Here is a 19,910-nt window from a genome sequence, read left to right as displayed (position 1 = left end):
ATCGCCATTCCAAATATCAATCACGCTTATTGATTGATTATTGGCTGCTGTGAATATATATTCCAGGCTGATTCCCGTCCCGCGAGCAGATCCCTCTTGAGCAGACAGCTTGCCAGCACAAGGAGCGAGTTGATTCCCCCCCCAGAGATCTACAGATCCCAGGTCAGTCTAAGCGACTGACCTGCAGTTACACAGGGATAGACGATAGGGGGCGCTTTTTTCCAATCTGAGCTCCTGTAGGGGCTGGTGTACCAACGGGAGACTCGGTTGATTAAATATGAATTCAGATCGCTAATAAAAGAATAAAACGATATTTGTCGTCGTGGACATTCAACGGGCGGGCTGATAAAACGAGATATGTCGTCCGTGGCACTGAAATGGTTAAAACAATGATGAATAAATCAAATAAACTAGCGCCCCCCTTTCAACAATTCTGCACCCAAAGCCGCCCAAAACTTTCTGAAAGCCCCTGTATGTTTCTTTTTGTATTATGTATACCATTTTATACAATGGCCTGCAAATATCTTGATTCTGATTGGCTGAAACAGTCAAGTTAGCCATTGTTATTTCGTATAACACACTCCACGTGACCCCAGATCCCTCCCACAACCGAATAACTTTTTCTGAATGAGTCCGCCATAGATAGACAAATGGAAGTATGAATAGCCTTTGAACGAATCCTCCAAAAAAGATAGTCAACTGGAATATGTTAGTTCGTTACACATATGTTGGATTATGTAATTGGTTTGTCATGACCCATTGTGAAACAAAATAAAAATCACGGACTTAAAAGAAGAAAAAAATGGCCGTCGATTATTTATTTTTTGTCAGACTTAGATCTTGCGTTTCCCAAACTTAGGGTCGCGGACCCGTTTTTATTGGGTCGCCAATTGGCAGAGTAAAATGCATAACAATCAGGCACGTTGGAAGCTTCAGTTACTGCACAAAAGTTAAACGGTATTTTTATATACTGTAACATATATATATAATATAAGTTATAAGTTTATCCTGCTCAAAGCACTTGACTTCACCATTACACTGACACACTTGTAAATATGTTAATTCTTGTTATATTGCCCGACTGTATTATTTTCCTCGCTATGTGAAAAACTACAGAACTTTGCGTCTGAGGGGAGTGGCCAGACAACATGAGAGAGGAGAGATGAGACGCACCTAAATCCATTGCGGGGTGAAAATTTGCCGCAAAACATTAATATCTTTGGAACCGTGTGTGTTAAATTGTATCTGAAGGCGTGATCTAATTCGTATAACACACTCCGTCGCGTGATGTAATGCATCGTACATTGTGTACTACGTTTCCCAGTTAAGTCATTGTGGTGCTGTGGCTGGTTTAATTTAGTTTAGTTTAGTTTAGTTTATTTGGATTTCATTAGTTGACGCAAAGAGCGTTGACTAGTCTACCTGGGGTCCGACATACAAAGCAAGTTCAGAGAAAAACAAATAAAAACGAGCCATAATTCTAATCAGACAAGATAGATGTCAACACAAGTACACAAATAATAAGTACCGGTAATTGCAAATTCCCACAAAACATAACTAGCACCTATGGAATTGAAGATAAAAAATAAAATAAAAATGAGAATAAAGATTAGGGAGATGGCTCCTAATTAGTTTGACATAATAGGTTGAGAGTAGATGTGTGATGGCAAGGTGCTCCAATATGGGGTGGCTCAGTACATGATAGATGATTATTTTTTAGAAGATTCATTCTTGGTAGTGGAAGGTCACAATTATGTCTGCTATATCTTGTATTATGTCCATGCATATATTCTCTGTGTACCAATTGATTTGCTAAATATATTGGTGATTGAGAGTTAATTATGTTTCTGATGAACTGCTAATCTAAAGGATATACATTTTAGTTGACCGGACAGTAATCTGGATGGGAGAGTATAAGTGATACTTTTATTCCTTACATAGGATGGCAGGTAATAGGAGCACCGTCTTATCAATACAGCTAAGTCTTGTGCTGATTGTGGTGCGGTGGCTGGTTTACAGGATCCTGAGTACGTTCACTTCACAGCAGTGGAAACATCTCAGTAATGAGTTCCTCAAGGCCCAGCAGGAGAAGAGACACAGCTGGTTCAAGGCCGGAGGAACCATCAAGAAGTTCCGCGCTGGACTCAGCATCTTCTCCCCCATACCCAAGTAGGCCTCCTTTCTTCTTCATCATCATCGTCATCATTTTCATTATGATCATCATCATCATCACCAACACCATCTTCTCCCCAAGTACGGCTCCTTTCAATGTTTCACAGATCATTAAAAACATTTGATTAGCTTTGATTAGTTTCTAGTTTGGGCTATACTGTATAATGCATAATGTAAGGTTATATTATGTAATGGGTATAATGTATGTCGTTTATAATGGCTGCTTCTTTTTAAAAGATGTCTGAACTGTAAACATTCTTAATTTTTGTCTGGCTTGAGTCCTTTGTGCCTTTTTGTAAGCACTTTGTAAACTCTTGAATGAATGAAGTTTATTTCGGTGTTGTTTACAGACAAATCAAACACACCCATGTGGACTTGAAAAAATAAATCACAACTGTACATATTCAAGGCAAGCTCACACACAAAATCCAAAATCAATGACTGAAAAAAAGGAATAGGCTGAAGCACATGCTTATTTTTGCCTATCCTTTACAAATTCTTAAAAACTAAATGAATATAAGAAAGAAAAACTTAAAGGTCCAGTGTTTCCCACAGGATTTTCAGAGACTATGGGGGGTGAACCTCCGACCCTCTAGGGGGGTCCGGGGGCATGCCCCCCTGAAACGTTTTTTTTTATTTATTTTTTACATTTTAAAGTTAAATCCATCAATCTGGTGCACTTTGAGAGCAAAATAAAGATGCTAGATCTATGATGAACTTTGTGCTAAAAACACAAAATCGACTAGACTAGTGCTTCCCAATCCTCTCCTCGAAGCACCCCTGCCGTTCAATGTATTTGTTAAATTCCACCACCAGCACACCTGATTCAACTTAACTAGCCCTTATTAGTTAGGTGTGCTGGTGGTGGAATTTAACAAATACATGGAACGGCTGGGGTGTCTCGAGGAGAGGTTTGGGAACCACTGGACTACATTTGAGCCATCAAATAAATGAAGCAAACGTGGTTACCTGTTTTAGAAAAAAAATATATATAGTGGATTACTATTACGACTACTACCACTGCCAATACTACTGATACATCCCTATTGGCAAACTTTGTATTTAAAAAAAATTGTAAAAAAAAATAATAATAAATACATAAATAACATTTTTAATTTTATTTAAAAAAAAAAAGAAATTGGTTCATTATACAACTGTGGCTGGACGCCACAGTTTAGGTAATTAATGGGAAACCCTGAGGTCCCATGCATTATAAATGGCCATTTCCAGTGTTTAGCATTGTTTCCTAGCAATGGGGGATTATATCAATGTGGTCTGTGTCTCTAATTATCATATTGACTCATCAGTCTAGTCTCGAGTTCACGAGATCTTCCCTCACTCAACTAAGCCATTCTGATTTGACTGTTTTGCTGACGTGATTTCTACTGGTTGTAGTCACCGCCCACAATTCGCTCAACAACAGAGCAGTTGAAACAGACAGGCAGTAGCAGAGAACGAGCGAGTGAGAGAGGGAGAGAGATAGATAGAGAGGGAGAGACAGAGAGAGGGAGAGAGAGGGAGAGAGAGAGAGGGGCCGCGGCACATGAGTGTGTAATGTAAATGTGTGTGCGCCGCGGGGATGGGTCTTCTCCCCGCAGTCGGGAGCACTCTATCACTGTAAAATATCTTTGCGCACGCCCGTATTCCGATCCGGGCAATAATATTCACAGAGGTATATATTGTCATTTGAAACAAGTTACCAATGCATTGTCCCGTGGGATTATGCCCCCCCCGCGACAAAATTGATTAGTATCCCCATCAATCTCTCTATCTCTCTCTCGCAGACTGTGGGTGACTGTCACTCAAAGTGCTTATGGGCGGAGCCCAGCACAAACGGCATGAAATCCTGAGGCCGAATTTTTTTTATACTTCATTAAAAATATAAAACAATGCATTTAAAAAAACTTTACAGATGTGTTCCATAGACTCTCAGTAATTGTGTAAAGTTGCCCAAATAGTGCAAGGAATAGCAATGCATGGGACCGTAAGTTTAAAATATGCTGCGAGATATCATTTTTCATTTGATTAACTGTTATAAATACATATACTTTTATTGTTATGATGATGATGTATGATGATCTTCTCTGTGTGGCATTGAGCATTTGCAATGAGCCCATCCACAATTTACTTAAATATAGATGAGTCTTGAGAAGACAGTAGTGTTTCTCCTGTTGGAACAGTTTCACAACCAATGTAACCCACCAGATGTGTATTGTGTGTGGTCCTCTGTGCTGCTCTTGTCCCCTTAGGTATCTTAGCTTCTCCTCTGTGCTGTTCTCGTCCCCTCAGGTTTCCTAGCTGCTCCTCTGTGCTGTTATTGTCCCCTCTGGTCTCTTAGCTTCTCCTCTGTACTGTTCTTGCCCCCTCTGGTCTCTTAGCTTCTCCTCTGTGCTGCTCTTGTCCCCTCAGGTTTCCTGGCTTCTGCTCTGTGCTGCTCCAACATTTACATTTTGTCATTTAGCTGATGCTTTTTCTGTACGACAAGTCAGCAGGAAGGGTACAACTCTTACAAGTAACAATGTTCATCAAACAGTGCTGGAACTTGGGTGCTGCAGTGTTGAGTGCATAGTAGTAAAGCTATATTAGTATAGTAGGAAGAGGGCATGATAGTATAAGACAGTAAGAAGGTTAGTGTTTTTATTTATTTATAGAAATATATATATATATAATTTCAGATATTGATTGAAGAAGTGTGTTTTTAGTTGACGGCGAAAGATTGGTCGGGTTTTGGCTGTCCTAACTGGTGGGAAGTTCGTTCCACCATTGTAGAGCGAGGACTGAGAATAGGCGACTTGTTCATGATAACCCTCCCAAGGCGACTTCTTCATGATAACCCTCCCAGAGCTTGGATAGGAGTGGGTCTGAGGCGGCCAGAGGATGTAGAGCGTAGGGGTCTTGAGGGTGTGTAGTTAGAGACCATTGATCGGAGGTAGGTGGGAGCCGTTCCCTTTGCGATATGCCAGGTTGAGGACCTTGAAGCAGATTCGTGCGCCGATGGGGAGCCAATGCAGGTCCCTAAGAAGTGGGGTAACATGGGCTGACTTTGGTAGGTTGGAGATCAGACGGGCGGCTGTGTTCCAGATGAGTTGAAGGGGCTTGGTGGCGGTGATCGGTAGACCAGCGAGCAGTGCATTGCAGTAGTCGAGGCGAGACATGACTGTTGATTGGACAAGAAGTTGAGTGGCTTCTTTTGTCAGGAAGGAACAGATCCTTCTGACATTGCTCAGGAGGAATCTGCAGGTTCTGGTCATTGCGGCGATGTGAGCGGAGAAGTTCAGCCGATCGTCAAAGACTACACCAAGGTTCTTGGCGGTCGGGGACGAGGCCACGGCTACATTTTCCACTGTGATGGAAAGGTCGGTCAGCGGGGAGGATTTGGCCGACAGGTGAAGCAATTCTGCTTTGCTTAGGTTCAGTTTGAGATGGATGGTCGTCATCCAGGCGGAGATGTCGGACAGACAGATCAAGATTCGCTCAGAGACATGGATATCTGAGAGAGGAAAGGAGAGGAAGAGGAAAGGAGAGGAAGGAGAGGAAGAGCATACCAATGATACGAGAAGGCATGAGACGTAATAATGTTACCCAGAGATTTGGTGTAGAGAAGAGGAGGGGTCCAAGGACCGAGCCCTGGGGGACACCCGTCCGAAGGGGGCGGGGGTCCGACTAGGGTCCCTCTCCATGATACTTGGTAGGAGCGGTCGTCGAGGTAGGATGTCAGCCATGCCAGTGCAGAACCAGCCACTCCCATTCCTGTGAGGGATGCGATGAGGATCTGATGGTTGACCGTGTCAAAGGCTGCTGACAGAGGAGAGGCCCTTCGCTTTAGATGGGCGGGGGTTGGGAGAAGCAGCTGCGGATGCTCCACTTTTTTCTCGAAGAAAATCGCAAAGTCTTCGGCAGAGAGAGAGGAGGGGGTAGAGGGGGAGTGAGGAGGAAGGACATGGTAGCGTGCAGTTTGCGATGGCTCTTAGCCGAGGCCTCGATGTTATGGTGAAAGAAAGAAGCTTGGCAGTAGTAATGGTTTTGGAGAGAGCTAACAAGAGGTTGTGAAAGGTGGTGATGTCACCAGTGAGGCGTGACTTTCTATACTTCCTCTCGGATGCTCTCAGGACCTGTCTTTCTTCTCTCACTGCATCCGACAGCCATGGACTGGGTGGGGAACGGTTGGCCGGCCTCTCGCGAGGGGGCAGAGCTTGTTGAAGGAGATTGAGAGGGCTGAGAGAAGGGTGGAGGTTTCCGTATATGTGGGGAGAGCAGAGAAAGTCTCGCTCAAAGGTAGAGCGGATAGGATGATGGTGGAGGGGGATGGGGAGCGCAGGTTGCGTCTGACTGAGACGGTTTGAGTTGGAGTGGAGGGCTTTCGGTTAAGCATAAGAGTTAGTGAGAAAGATATGAAGAAGTGGTCAGATAAATGGAGGGGAGTTACCGTGGTGTTAATGATGCTGGAGTTATGGGAGAATATGAGATTCAAGGAGCTGCCTGCTTTGTGAGTGGGAAGCATGTCAAATGGTTGTAGGAGAGTTGCCCATTAGAAGCAGGGGTGTGCCATCTTCTGGGAAAGAGCTTAGAAGCATGTCCAGCTCGTCTGGGAAGTGATCGGGGGGACCTGGAGGGCGATAGAGAGTAACAATGGTGAGATTGAATGGATTAGAGACAGATACTGCATGATATTCGAGAGAGGAGAGTGCCTTATCAACAGTCATCTCCCGCCTCGACTACTGCAACACACTGCTTGCTGGCCTCCCGGCCACTGCCACCAAGCCTCTTCAACTCATTCAGAATGCAGCGGCCCGCCTAATCTCAAACCTACCGAAGTCGGCCCATGTCACCCCACTTCTTAGGGACCTGCCCTGGCTCCCCATTGCTGCACGAATCCGCTTCAAGGCCCTCGACCTGGCATACCGTGCCGCAAAGGGAACCGCTCCTGCCTACCTCCAGTCAATAGTCTCTAACTACACACCCTCAAGACCCCTACGCTCTGCATCTTCTGGCCGCCTCAGACCTACTCCTATGCAAGCTCCGGGAGGGTCATCAAAGAGTTAGGTTAGGTTTAGGTTTACTTTATTTGTTCAAGGGGGACAGTGTACATAAAACATTTTACAAATGTAAATGCACCCAATTTTAGCCAAAAGGCAAATTTCCATTGGCAGTCCCCCTGCCAGAAGGTACAGGCTAAAATCCTGTGTAAAAAAGGGTTAGCAATAAAAACAGAATAAAATCAAGATAAATAACATTAGAATAAAAACACAACAAAAGCACATAGACATAGTAGGGATACAGGTCACAATACAGTCATGGACACAAGGACAGAGCACATCATGACATATTAGGAGACCCAGACATAGACAGACGCACCATATCCACACACACACATACACACACAGACACCTCAGTGTTGACAGTTCTGGTTTTCAATGAGCCATTCCCTAACCCTGCACTTGAATGAATGGTATGATGTGGACACTCTAATTGTTTGAGGAATTGAGTTCCATTGGTGGGATGCTCTGTATGAGAAGACGGCCTGGCCAAATAAACTTTTTTTTGAAAGAGAAGTCGCCTATTCTCAGTCCTTGCCCCACAATGGTGGAATGAACTACCTATCCCAGTTAGGACAGCCGAAACACGTCCAATCTTTCGCCGTCGACTAAAGATGCACTTCTTCAACCACTATCTAGGGGGTAGGACAGGTTTGCAGGATTACTCCCAAACTGTTGTGGATGGCTTGAAGCTGGTCTGGTGGAAGAAAGTGTTGGAATGGGTAGGAAACACATCGGGCCTCATTCCCCAATAGTCTTATAATTTTTCTTATATTGTTTCTTAACCGTCTGTTAAGAGAACAAATAAGAAAAGCCACCGCCGCATTCATCAATCAGCTCTTAACACTTTGAGTGCCAGCAGGGGGCGCACGATTTAGCGCTTGAGTGCCAACGCTCTATTCAATGAGAGGGCGAGCACATTTGCGAACGCATAAACTATATCTTAAATTATGGCTATGTGTCTAATACGCCTGTCGCTTTATACCATTTAGAAAAACGTTCGTTTTTGGAAATGTCCAGAAAAAGGTGATTCTGCAGGAATCGCCCTTTACTGGAATACACAAAAAACGTTGTAATTTTTCGGCCTATTTATGAATCGTTTTCAAATAAACGCTATATTATCGATAGTATATGTGTACTTATGCACGCTAGAGAAGCGGGCTGAAAAATCGATTCTCTTATTTCCTGATCAGCACACACACACCCACACACACACACACACACACACACACACACACACACACACACACACACACACACACACACACACACACACACACACACACACACACACACACACACACACACACACATACACACATATGGGACACGTTTATATATCTGTGAAAAAAGCTCTGATTATCCCAAGACTGGTAAAATAGATTCCTTACCTCAGATCAGATGTTCTCCAAAAAGATTATTCCAATTCCTGATCGCCATTCCAAATATCGATCACGTTTATTGATCCAACGCTGGGTGCTTGAAACACATATTCCACGCTGTTCTGAGGGACCGCAAAGACTGCAATCGGCTCGGATTACATGCCTGACAAGTAAAATGTGGATTCCGGATTTTCTTTTCCCCATGCGTTTTCATTCAGTCCAATCCAAAGGGTGCATTACCATCCGGGAGACGATAGGGGGGCGGTATTTTCCCTGTTCGAGCTCAGAGAGAGAGTCCAAGTGGTAACGTGAGGCTAGATTGATGAAAAATGAATGGAAATCGCTAATAAAATAAATAACGATTAAATAACGAGATTTCTCATCCTTGGCACTCAACGCATGGCATGAACTAACGAGATTTCTCGTGGCTGGCACTCAAAGTGTTAACGTCCAAATCCGTTCTTACCCAGGTGTGTTGAATGATGAATCCCACTCATTATTAAACTGAAATGCGCGTTTGCGCTCAATTCATTTGCATACAGACACACCCGGCCTGCTCCTTATAAGGCGAATGAGGCATGTTCAAAACATGGTCTGCATGAGCTGATCCCCGTATTCAACATGGTAGCACTGGAGCGCTTTGCGACGAATCAAAATGAGATCAGATTCAAATGTATTGTCATCAATACAAATTCTCCCACATCACACCTGTCCTCTCCTCACTTCACTGGCTCCCTGTCAAGTATAGGATTGACTTTAAGATCTATCTCCTCACTTACAAAGCCCTCCACTCCCTAGCACCTGATTACATCTACAACCTTCTTCAACACTACACTCCCTCCCGCTCACTCCGCTCATCCAACTTAGCCCTTCTGAGCACACCACACTACCGCCTTAAATCCACAGAAAACAAATCATTCTCCTCCGCTGCTCCCCGACTCTGGAATCAACTCCCATTACACATCAAAGAAGCCCCATCTGTAGAAACATTTAAATCCCACCTCAAAACCCACCTGTTCAAACTTGCATACCCACACTCCTGACCCCCCAACCCCTGCATCACTTACATTTTCACATCTGTACAGACCTATACTTTAGTATTATTATTTATTTAAAAATTTTCTCTGTCTTGTCTCTAAGTTGTCTCCCTCTCTCTGTATTATCCCCACTATGTCATCATTGTGAAAGTCCATGTACTGTGTTTGTCCCTGTACTGTGTTTGTCTGTATGCTATAATGCCATGTATGTAAAGTGCTTTGAGATTCCTAATGTAAGGCGCTATATAAAATAAATGTATTATTATTATCATCATACAGCACCTATAGCTATATATTGGAATAGACTGTATTAATATTCCATATTTATACCGTCTAGTTGCACGCTTCTGGCCACCTCCCGCAGCGCGCGTGCACACACACACACACACACTGTATACAGTACGTGCAAAGTTAATCGTTCCAGCAAAGTAGGCTTTGTCAAGACTGAAAGACGCTTGTCAAGAGCCAATCGCGCAGTAGGTTGGGAAATACCGGTTAGCGGTTAAGCAGCCACTCATCTGGCTCTGCAAATAGATCTAGAGTCTGAATATCTCAGCATAAAAGCCTGGCTGGCAGTGCACATAGTACAGTTCATGCTCCAAGTCAGACTGGATAGCACATCTCTCCGCATAGTACAGTGCATGCTCCAAGTCAGACTGGATGGCACATCTCTCCGCATAGTACAGTGTGTGCTCCAAGTCAGACTGGGTGGCGCATGTCTCTCTCCGCAAATGTTCTTGATAACAATCTAGTGGTCCGCATAAACAAGAAGTTTGGGAACCACCGATCTCTAAATATGCGTTATATGGGCGGCCAAAGCATCTAACTGTTCTAACAGCAACATATAATCCATTTCAGAAGCAGAATGCACGCAATAAGTTATAATAATAATGATAATAATAATTATTGAAAAGTTCTGGGGTTTTAAAGTCGTATTTGGGGGCAATTGATTTTTTTTTTATCTGGGTAAGAGTTTCTTTTTTTTTATCCACTTTTTCTCCCCAATTTCGTATTTCCAATTCTTCCCTCCCCTGTCTTGAACGTTGCTAGACTATGCCTCCCACTGGTCGGCTGTAGTGAGGATATAAGCCTTGCATCACGTGTCCCCTCCGGTACACGAGGAGGCAGCCTGTCGCATCTTTTCACCGCAGCAGCTCGAACTCTCAGTGGCGAGGAGTAACGTGTGGGAGGCTCACGCTGCCCCCGATACTTCCTGTTTCCGCCGCACTGGCGTCACCCAACCGACCTGTAGGAGTCGCTGTCCACAACGTCCAATCCCCACCCACCGGCTTTCCCACCCTCTAACACTGCCAATTGTGTTAGTATGACAGCCGGCCAAGCCGGTAGCAACGCTGAGAGCTGGGCTCGATACCAGCATCTCCTGCGTTAGTGGCGAGCGCCTTGCCCACTGCGCCACTCAGCCGCCCTGGGTAAGAGTTTCTTATCTGGGTAAGAGCATTTGGTCTTGCCTGAGAGAAAAGCAAAAATAAGAAAACATTGCTGAATCCCATGTAAGAACTAAATAAGAAGAAATGCTAGTTAAGAACTAAATCTGTTCTTATATTGCTTCGTGAATGAGGCCCATTGTTGATATGAATAGGTGTGAGTAGCAGGAGGAAAGGTGAGGTTCTCAGGTGAGGAGGGGAGGAAGAGAGATAGATAAATGACAAAGAGGAAGGGAAAGAAACATTTCAAGAATATGATAAAGGTGTACTAGGTGTAGTAGGCAAGGCGCTCGCCACGAAATCTGGAGACGCTGGGCTTGCCTGTTCGAGCCCAGCGCTCCACATTTGCTTTCAGTTTAGCTGGTCGTCTGTACTAATACACATTGGCCGTATTAGGGGGTGGGAAACTGATGGGTGGGGATCGGGCATTGTGGACAGCGACTCCTACAGGTCGGTTGGTGCGCCTGCGCAGTAGAATCAGGAAGTGTCGGGGGCAGCGTGAGCCTCCCACGCGTTACTCCTCGCCACTGAGAGATCGAGCTGCGCAGGTGAAAAGATGTGACTGCTGTTACCTCAAGTACCGGAGGGGACTTGTGCTATGTATGACTTAGTCCACATTGCAGCCGGCTTGTGGGAGGCAAGAAACAGCGTTCGTGTCAGGGGAGGGTTGAATTGGATGATACGAAATTGGGATGGGAGAAAATATAGAAAATGGGAGAAAAAGTGGATAAAAAAAAAGGTGTACTTAGAACTCTGGTCGGTTTCTTCCTCAGAAAACTCCTGTAGGAAAACTTCTCGTTGTCCCTCTTTGTTCGCAACACTTCTCTATCACTAATTAATTATTACAGATGTCATACACTTGTGGGTTACGTGACACCTGGCTCTGGGGGGTTAATGGCTCTCACTCTAGCAGAACAAAATGGTCGTTTTAAACACACCCACTTAATGTCAGCTGACCTGAAACCAGACTGAGTTCAGATTTGAGATTAAATAACTAAACAGGTTTACCCTCTGATTCAGTTTAACACTTCAAGGTTGCAGCTATTTTGTGATATTTTAGGGTCGCCTGGTCAACTTTTATACAAATGCTTGTAAAACCTCAACCCTATATTGCACAATGAAGTGATGCACATCTTTCTTTTCAGAATAACCCAAGCTATCATAATATATATGATTCAGTTTTGTCAGAGCATGGTATACATACGTTATACCACTATATATATATAAATATCAAATATATCTAACAATATATATCAAACATAGAGCACAATAAAGAACTAGATATTTGTCTCCAAAGATGTCTTCGATCAAGATTTAGAAATTGGAGGGGGGGGGGGTCCTAACTTATTAGAATTATTGAAATTTTTGCCATAGAAGTCAGTTATGTATTTCTTTTACCAAATTCAAGTTCAAGGTCAACTTTTATAAAGGTGCTTGTAAAACCTCAACCCTGTATTGCACAATGAAGTGATGTACATCTTTCTTTTCAGAACCTGGGCTATCAGAATATATATGATTATATATGATATCAGTTATGTCACATGAATGTAGAAGTATTTATATCACTATATATAAAAATAAAATAAAATGGTAGTTGAATATCACATACAAAAACATAGAGAACAATAATATACAAGAAACCTTAACCCTGTATTGTACAATATCACTATATATATAAAAATAAATATATATATACAAAAGATAATAATAATAATAAATAAATCAGGGGGGGGGGGGGAATACACACAGAAAACTATTTACATTTCATGGCCAACTATGTACATTTAGCCATTGTGATATGCATCAAAGCAGTTCCTGTCTGGAATGAGACAGAGGGCCACGCCACATGCCTTGCACTTCCAGGGGGTCTTCATCCTGGCATTACTGGTCTGCCTACAGTGGACACAAAACCGGCGGTCAGCCGTGGCCCTCATGGTTGTATCTGTCTGTTCTGTGATCACCACAGGTGTGGAGCAAAGTATTCAGTAGGCTGGTCCTATCCTTCCAGCTGTCGATACAGCAATACAGCTTGTGTCCCCTCAGGTCTCCTATATTACTGTCCTTTGTGCTGCTCTTGTCCCCTCAGGTCTCCTAGCTTCCCGCTGATCCAGGACACGGTTCTGAAGGGGAAGCTGAGCGTCCCGGAGCTGAGGGTGACCCGCCTGATGAACCGCTCCATCTCCTGCACCATGAAGAACCCTAAAGGAGAGCTGTTCAGCTACCCTCCCAACAGCCAGGTCAGACTAGAGCAAAACACCCATGCATGAATCAATGTACACATATTAATAAATGTACACATACATGTATGCATGAATGTACACCTATGCATGAATGTAAACATGAATGAATGTACACATATGAATGAATGTACACATACATGTATGAATGACAGATTTATAATAAAACACTTGTGCCGTAATGATAAGGATAAACGCTCAATGAACCCAATGGCCATCACAACCCAGCATGCAGATAGATAGACAGCGAGAGCCAGCATATCACTAGGGTTATCAAGTGGGCACCTCCCTTCACTTGTGTTTTGTCAAGTTAGGCCCGCGACACCTAGGGAATGCTCAATGGTTAGTTCCAGCGTCCCACAACCACCCCCCTCCATGCTAGCTCCCACTTTTCCATGATATGCACTAGGGGTGTAACAATGCAACATCGCAATGCATCGATCCTAAGCTGATGATTCAACTGCATCGATTTGAAAATGTTAGAATCGATCGCAATTTTAATGTGTGCAGTAAGCAGTTTGGCCAAAATAAAATATGCTTCTCTCCAGTATGCAGTCCGCTTACATTCATTGTGCTAAGCTAGGCTAACGTGCAGCCAGATAGCTTTCTACTGAACGCACAGAGAGGAAACTGGTAGGTAGGTAGGTAGTTTTATTTAGACAATAATAAATAAATATACAGATCACATGAGTATTTGCTTTGTCAGGGATAGAAACGAAAAGTCCAGTACTTATTTCCATCATTGTCCCTGGAGTCAAGGATGCTTCGTTCATACACATACCACTCATTACAGTAATATTTCACAATTAGGGATGTCCGATATTATCGGCCGACCGATATTATCGGCCGATATCGGCAGTAAAATGTGATATCGGAAAATATCGGTATCGGTTTAAAAAAAGATAAAAACAATAACAATATTTGTTATATATATATCCAGTGAAATTATTAGTTACCTGAAATTATTCAGTTTTTTGGGGGGGGGGAAACCCTGCATATATCGGTATCGGTTGATATCGGTTGATATCGGTATCGGAAATTAAGAGTTGGACAATATCGGAATATCGGTATCGGTAAAAAAGCCAATATCGAGCATCCCTATTCACAATCATTACATTTGATAGTAATAATGGCACACAATCATTAATTAATACACCAAACATGCACATTTGTTGAGACATGCCGGACTAGCCTTGAGACGTATGTGTATTCCCGCTAGGGATGGGTACTGAATTCGGTACTTTTGAGGTACCGAACCGAAACACGTCGGTACTACAGAGTATCGATTCAAGTGAGATACAGAGAAAAAATTAAAATTAAAAACGTTCCTTTTTTTTTTTTTTTTTTACCTTTTTGTCAACGTTCACATGCACAATATATGCTTACCTAGGATTTGACTTGATTCAACAACAAAGCAGTCGGAGCAATGGCAATCCGAAAACTGTCGAAATTGTAGTTATTTGAAGTTTGGATTATTTTTTTCTCGACTGAGGTAGGTAAATAAAATTTCTTGAGACTAAAGTACAGAAAAAAGGTACCGTTGGGTACCGGTATCGATTCACAGGTACCGGTACCGTATCGGTTCAAATGTGAAATGTACCCATCCCTAATTCCCGCTGCCGTGTTTAGCGTGGAGCACCCTGGGGGGAGGGGGGGGAGGGGCGGGAGGGAGGAAGGAGAGAGATTGTCCAGAACCACCGTTGCAGCACCGGAAGGTGCGGGATTGACTACAATGCCGTCAGCTGGGGCAGGGTTGTACAGTGCGATATATATGCCGCACGTGCGACACTGACGTCAGTCTGTGCGATGAAAGGATTGACTTCAATAGCACTGGTGCGATGGCCCGCGATGGCCCGCTATCCACTTGGTACTTGTAGTCTTGTGCGATTAAATACAATGTCCCTTCTGCGTAAGACTCCATATATCAAACACCAAATCCCATAATCCCTAGCGAACAATATCCCCGCGAGTTGCGAGCTCAATGTGACTCATATCCGCTCGGCTCAGCTCACAACACGGCAGGACTCGTCTCAGCAGCAGTAGCGTTTGGAACGCGGACATTGAAACAGAACTAGTGGATAGTGTTGTCGCGACCCAAAACAAATCCCTGCTGTTTTATTCGGCAACGGGTCAAATGCATATAACATGCTTTGCAATCCTCGCGTCATAAAGTCCGAAATGAACGTTACATTAGCATGAGCTAACAACAAGCTGTTCATAGCCATATAGAGAGAACAGCAGACGGGCAGAGTGAGGAGGAGGGGGCAGACATTCTCCCTTCTCTGTGTGTGTGTGTGTTTGGAAAGATCAGATGAAGTCAGACGAGTATATTATATTGATAGTAAATGTACTGAGGGTGGACAGATAATGTTGATATTTAAACATAAAAAATACAATACAAAATAAATGTATTCATGATCATGCAACATAAAACGGTTGCGTGTTGTGAGTTCCAAAACATTTAAAGGGGAACTATTTTACTATTTCTTTCACTATTTGGGCACTTTTACACAATTCCTGTGAGTCTATGGAACACCTCTGTAATATATATATTTTTTTTATTCATTGTTTTGTATTTCTAATCAAGTCCTCAAAAACAGCATTTTTCTACCTCAAGATCTCGAGCCGTTTTGAGCCTGGGCTGCAGGTGCAGGTGCAGGTGCAGGTGCCACTGTGTGCAGCTCATCTTGTATCTCAACATTAACATGCAGCGGTGTCTTTATGACATCACAGATAGGCACATTTTCAAATGACTCAGTTCAGTGAGGGTGAATATTGTGAGAGGAGAATTGGAAGAATGCGCCAATATGAGAATTTTGAGACATAGATCATATTAATATAAGTTCACATAGCTAGGAAACAATGCTAAACACTCAAAAAGGCCATTTATAAGATAGTTCCCCTTTAACTTAAAGTTTAAAGCTCAATATATCAAAACGTGGCACTTTACAGTGAACAGGAGGTCTATGTGTATTAAAAACAATAGGTTGTTTTTCCTTTAAAAGTCTGGAAGAGGTCAAAAATAAAAATGTCAAATGATATTTCCGTTGCCTTTTTTGCGCTGATCTAAATGTTACTGATTGTGTTAAATGGGCTTATGTTATGATATCATCTCATATCGATTGCAGGCACCTGCATCGTATCATATCGTGGCATATATCAGCAAATATCATATTGTTGTCCAAAGAATCTATATCGTATCGTGATGAAACTTGTGATTCCCACCCCTAGTAGAGTCCATACACCCAACACCAAATCCCATAATTCCTTACACGTAACGTGTCTGGCTGTGTGACGTCAACTTGTCAGCATGAAAATGACAGCCAAACATGGCACTGCAACTAAATAACACAAATACAATAGACACATTTGTGACTGTTACAAATATAACACGTTTTATACTTGTGCTACAAGATTTTGGCCTGTGCTACAAAACCATCAACCTCTGTAGCACCAGTGCTATGTGCAAAAAAAGTTAACGTACAGCCCTGAGCTGGGGGATAGGACTTGGTGATGAGACAGTCTTCTTTGGCACCCCTCCAGCACGCGTACTGCGTACATGTGGGAGGGGGGATTGGGTATGGGATGTCTTATCTTCTTCAGCCACAGCCTGGCCTTGGTACGCCACCATCCTCGGTACGCCGTGTACCGTCCACGACTCCCGACTTGACCTTCTTGACTCCACTCTCTGCAGCAGGGGGGGGGGGGGGGGGGGGGGCATCAGGCAGCAGTGGCCAGAAATGCTTCCAAAAGAATGCCCCAATTTGGTTTAAACACGATGTATCACATCCTTAATCTCCTGTGTGATCCCCAGCATGACCTTTGATCTCGATTGTTCTTCAGAGTGATAGACAGCGAGTCTCCACCGCCAAAGGATTTACGTCTCTCAGAATTATTTTGAAACAAAACCAGATCCAGATGATGATCGCTCCCAAACCGATCAGCATGAATGCGAGGATATATACATCCTCCACATCCTCAATTTAGAGCAGAAAGAGGCAGATCGGGTTCCACTTTCCGTAGGTATCAATAGCGAACCCTGATTGAAAAGTTCCGAGCGGGCATAGCGGATCAGCCGCATTCTGCTTCCTCTAAGAAAATATGCGATCTATCACTGCAAATGACCAGCTTACTAGATCCATATCGTACTTGAGTAGGGAGTTGATTCCTTTGAAGAAGGTAGAGTCGACACATCAAGACCGGCTTCAGGGAGGCAGTGAGCAGCGGCGATAGACGAGTAGAGTCGATACAGCAGCCAGACAGCTTCAGGGAGGCAAGTAGGCAGCGGTGGGGATGGCCTTGAGAGACCTGGGAGAGGGAGAGAAATGTGACTGTTCTCTGGGAAGGCTGGGGAAGGACATCTATCTTCTTGTCTCTCTCTGGAGAAGACTGTAAGCTAATTTCCCAAAATGTTGGCGTTGTAGTGCCGAAGGATAGGAGTCTGAGGCAGGGTGTCGAAAGACGACGCTAAACATTTATTTTGCATGAGTAACAACAACACACTGTCTCGGTTACTAGCTAATGGTCTAGTTTGCAGACAGGAAAGCAACACTCAATAACGTCCAGGCGGAACCCCTATTCCCAACAACAGTTCCGTGGGTGAATTATGTCTAACCACCACACAAGCCCCCCCTGAATTCACCCATAGTCAAAATCCCCACGGAATTACAGTATTTCAATAGGCAACCCTGAAAGTGAAAGTGGGGATAGCAGGAGGACATTTGATTTTAAACATCAGTTTGCACGGACCACTCAGAAGCAGATGTGTCCTTCAGTGATTGGAATAAAAATGTGGAATTCTCTCCACAATGACCTAAAGGGATGTAAAAATATTTATCAATAAAAAAAATGGTATAAGATGAAAATAATTAGACAATATGAAGACTACGAAAAGGATTAGACTCTGAAGTTATCTTTTGCTTATCTTTTGATTTTCTACATGTTTGATTGTTCATTTGTTGCTAGTTTTTGTTCTAGTTGTTTTGTTTTGGATTTGTTTAAATTTGCATTTTAGTGCAAGGAATGGTTGTATGTGCTGTTCATTTGTTGCTTGTTTTTGTTCTAGTTGTTTTGTTTTGAATTTGTTTAAATTTGCACTTTAGTGCAAGTAATGGTTGTATGCGCCGACCATCAAATTTACTTTATTTAATTGGATAGGGGGCAGGTATTAATACGAATGTATTCTTCTTCCTGCTCCTTTTCGCTTATGGGTGTATTTGATTATAATAACTAAATGAATTATAGGAATTTGTAATGTACTGTAATACACTACCATGTGCGAAATAAAATAAAATAAAATGAAATTAAATGAAATGAAATTTTTCTAGAAGAGCAACCCTAGCCAAAACATAGCCATTGTATGCATAAAATGGGCAAAAGTTAAAGTTAAGTGACTGTTACTTTTGTAGCAGTAGTTCAATGTCACTGCCTTTTTTGTTAGGCCTAGTTGTTGGCTACAACTTTGCCACAGTAGGCATTAATCACTTAATACATAAAATGTCTGAAATCTAAAATCTGGGACTTTTTGAGAATAAAATATCCTGTTAACTTAAAGCTTGGTGTATTGTTTTTATTGACCTATAGTCCATTCATGCTGAGTGAATCAGTTTCCCCGGCCACATTTGTGTATTAAAAATGTTGGGGGGAATTATCTGATTGAAAATGTATCTAATCTAATCGAATCAAATCGTGGTAAGATATTTCATGATGCATTGAATCGTTGCATGAAGAATCGTAATCGAATCATTGTGGGGTTGAATCGTTACACCCCTAATATCCACACTATCCCTATGTTTTCCTATGTCAAAGATCCCCAACTCTCCCAATAATGATAAAGTCGATTGTGCTATAAATCCTATGCATCCTACTTCAACCAGACAAACCATAGCTTTCCATCCTCACTGTTCAGTTTCTGCTGCCAAGTCTGCATATCTAAGCTTTTTCCTTTCGTATGCTCCTCCACTGAATCCTCCCAAGGCACGGCCAATTCTATAGATTAGCTCTATAAATGAACAAGTAGCTCCTATTAGGAACAGTATATGATTTTCCTCCATACTCCACAGGTCCTTCCAACTAATCTTCCTCTTCTTTACACTTTCTCTGTTCATCCACTGTCCCTGCTTAGCCTGGGCCACAGGCCTTTGTACTCCCCACAACTTCCTCTTGTTGCTGTACCGGCTCCACTAACAGCTTCCTCCTTTGTGTGGCCGGCTTTACTTCATACTGACTTCCATGAGCTGAGCCCCACGCCCCCCGGCCTTGTTGCACCTTGCCTACAATGTCTGTAAGCCTAAGAGCTGCCTCTGCTTCCTGTACTGCCTGTCTTGTGTTCCATTTCCCCCTTCTAGTTTGATTTGGGACCAAATTACTAACTACTGTATCTTTGCTCTCTGATAGCAATAACTCTGTTCTCATCTTCACACACTTAAACTCCTCTGTTAGACTCATTACTGGTAGCTGGAAAAGGCCTTTCCCATACAATGTCACACTACTAATACACAAGGAACTCCATTTCCTAATGTACAAATTAACCAATCTCTCGAGCCTTTCTACCTTTGATATTGACACTTCATATATTGACAATGGCCACATCAATTTAGGG

At 43.0% G+C, this 19,910-nt stretch overlaps 1 protein-coding gene across 1 annotated transcript in view; it reads left to right on the top strand.

Annotated features, from left to right (window-relative positions):
• The window catches only part of LOC311246865 (protein mono-ADP-ribosyltransferase PARP6), a 90,107-nt gene that overhangs the window by 27,184 nt on the left and 43,013 nt on the right, over positions 1-19,910 (top strand). Inside the window, exons 8-9 of the mRNA XM_084337107.1 lie at positions 2,020-2,169; positions 13,159-13,309. Coding sequence (XP_084193233.1) covers positions 2,020-2,169; positions 13,159-13,309 — 301 coding nt within the window. The remainder of the gene's footprint in view (positions 1-2,019; positions 2,170-13,158; positions 13,310-19,910) is intronic.

The sequence above is a fragment of the Notolepis coatsorum genome (genome assembly GCF_963971535.1).
Source record: "Notolepis coatsorum genome assembly, chromosome: 20".
In the NCBI taxonomy this organism is placed as follows: Eukaryota; Metazoa; Chordata; class Actinopteri; order Aulopiformes; family Paralepididae; genus Notolepis; species Notolepis coatsorum.
The sequence above is the reverse complement of the archived record's forward strand: the minus strand, read 5'-3'. Positions and strand labels throughout refer to the sequence as shown.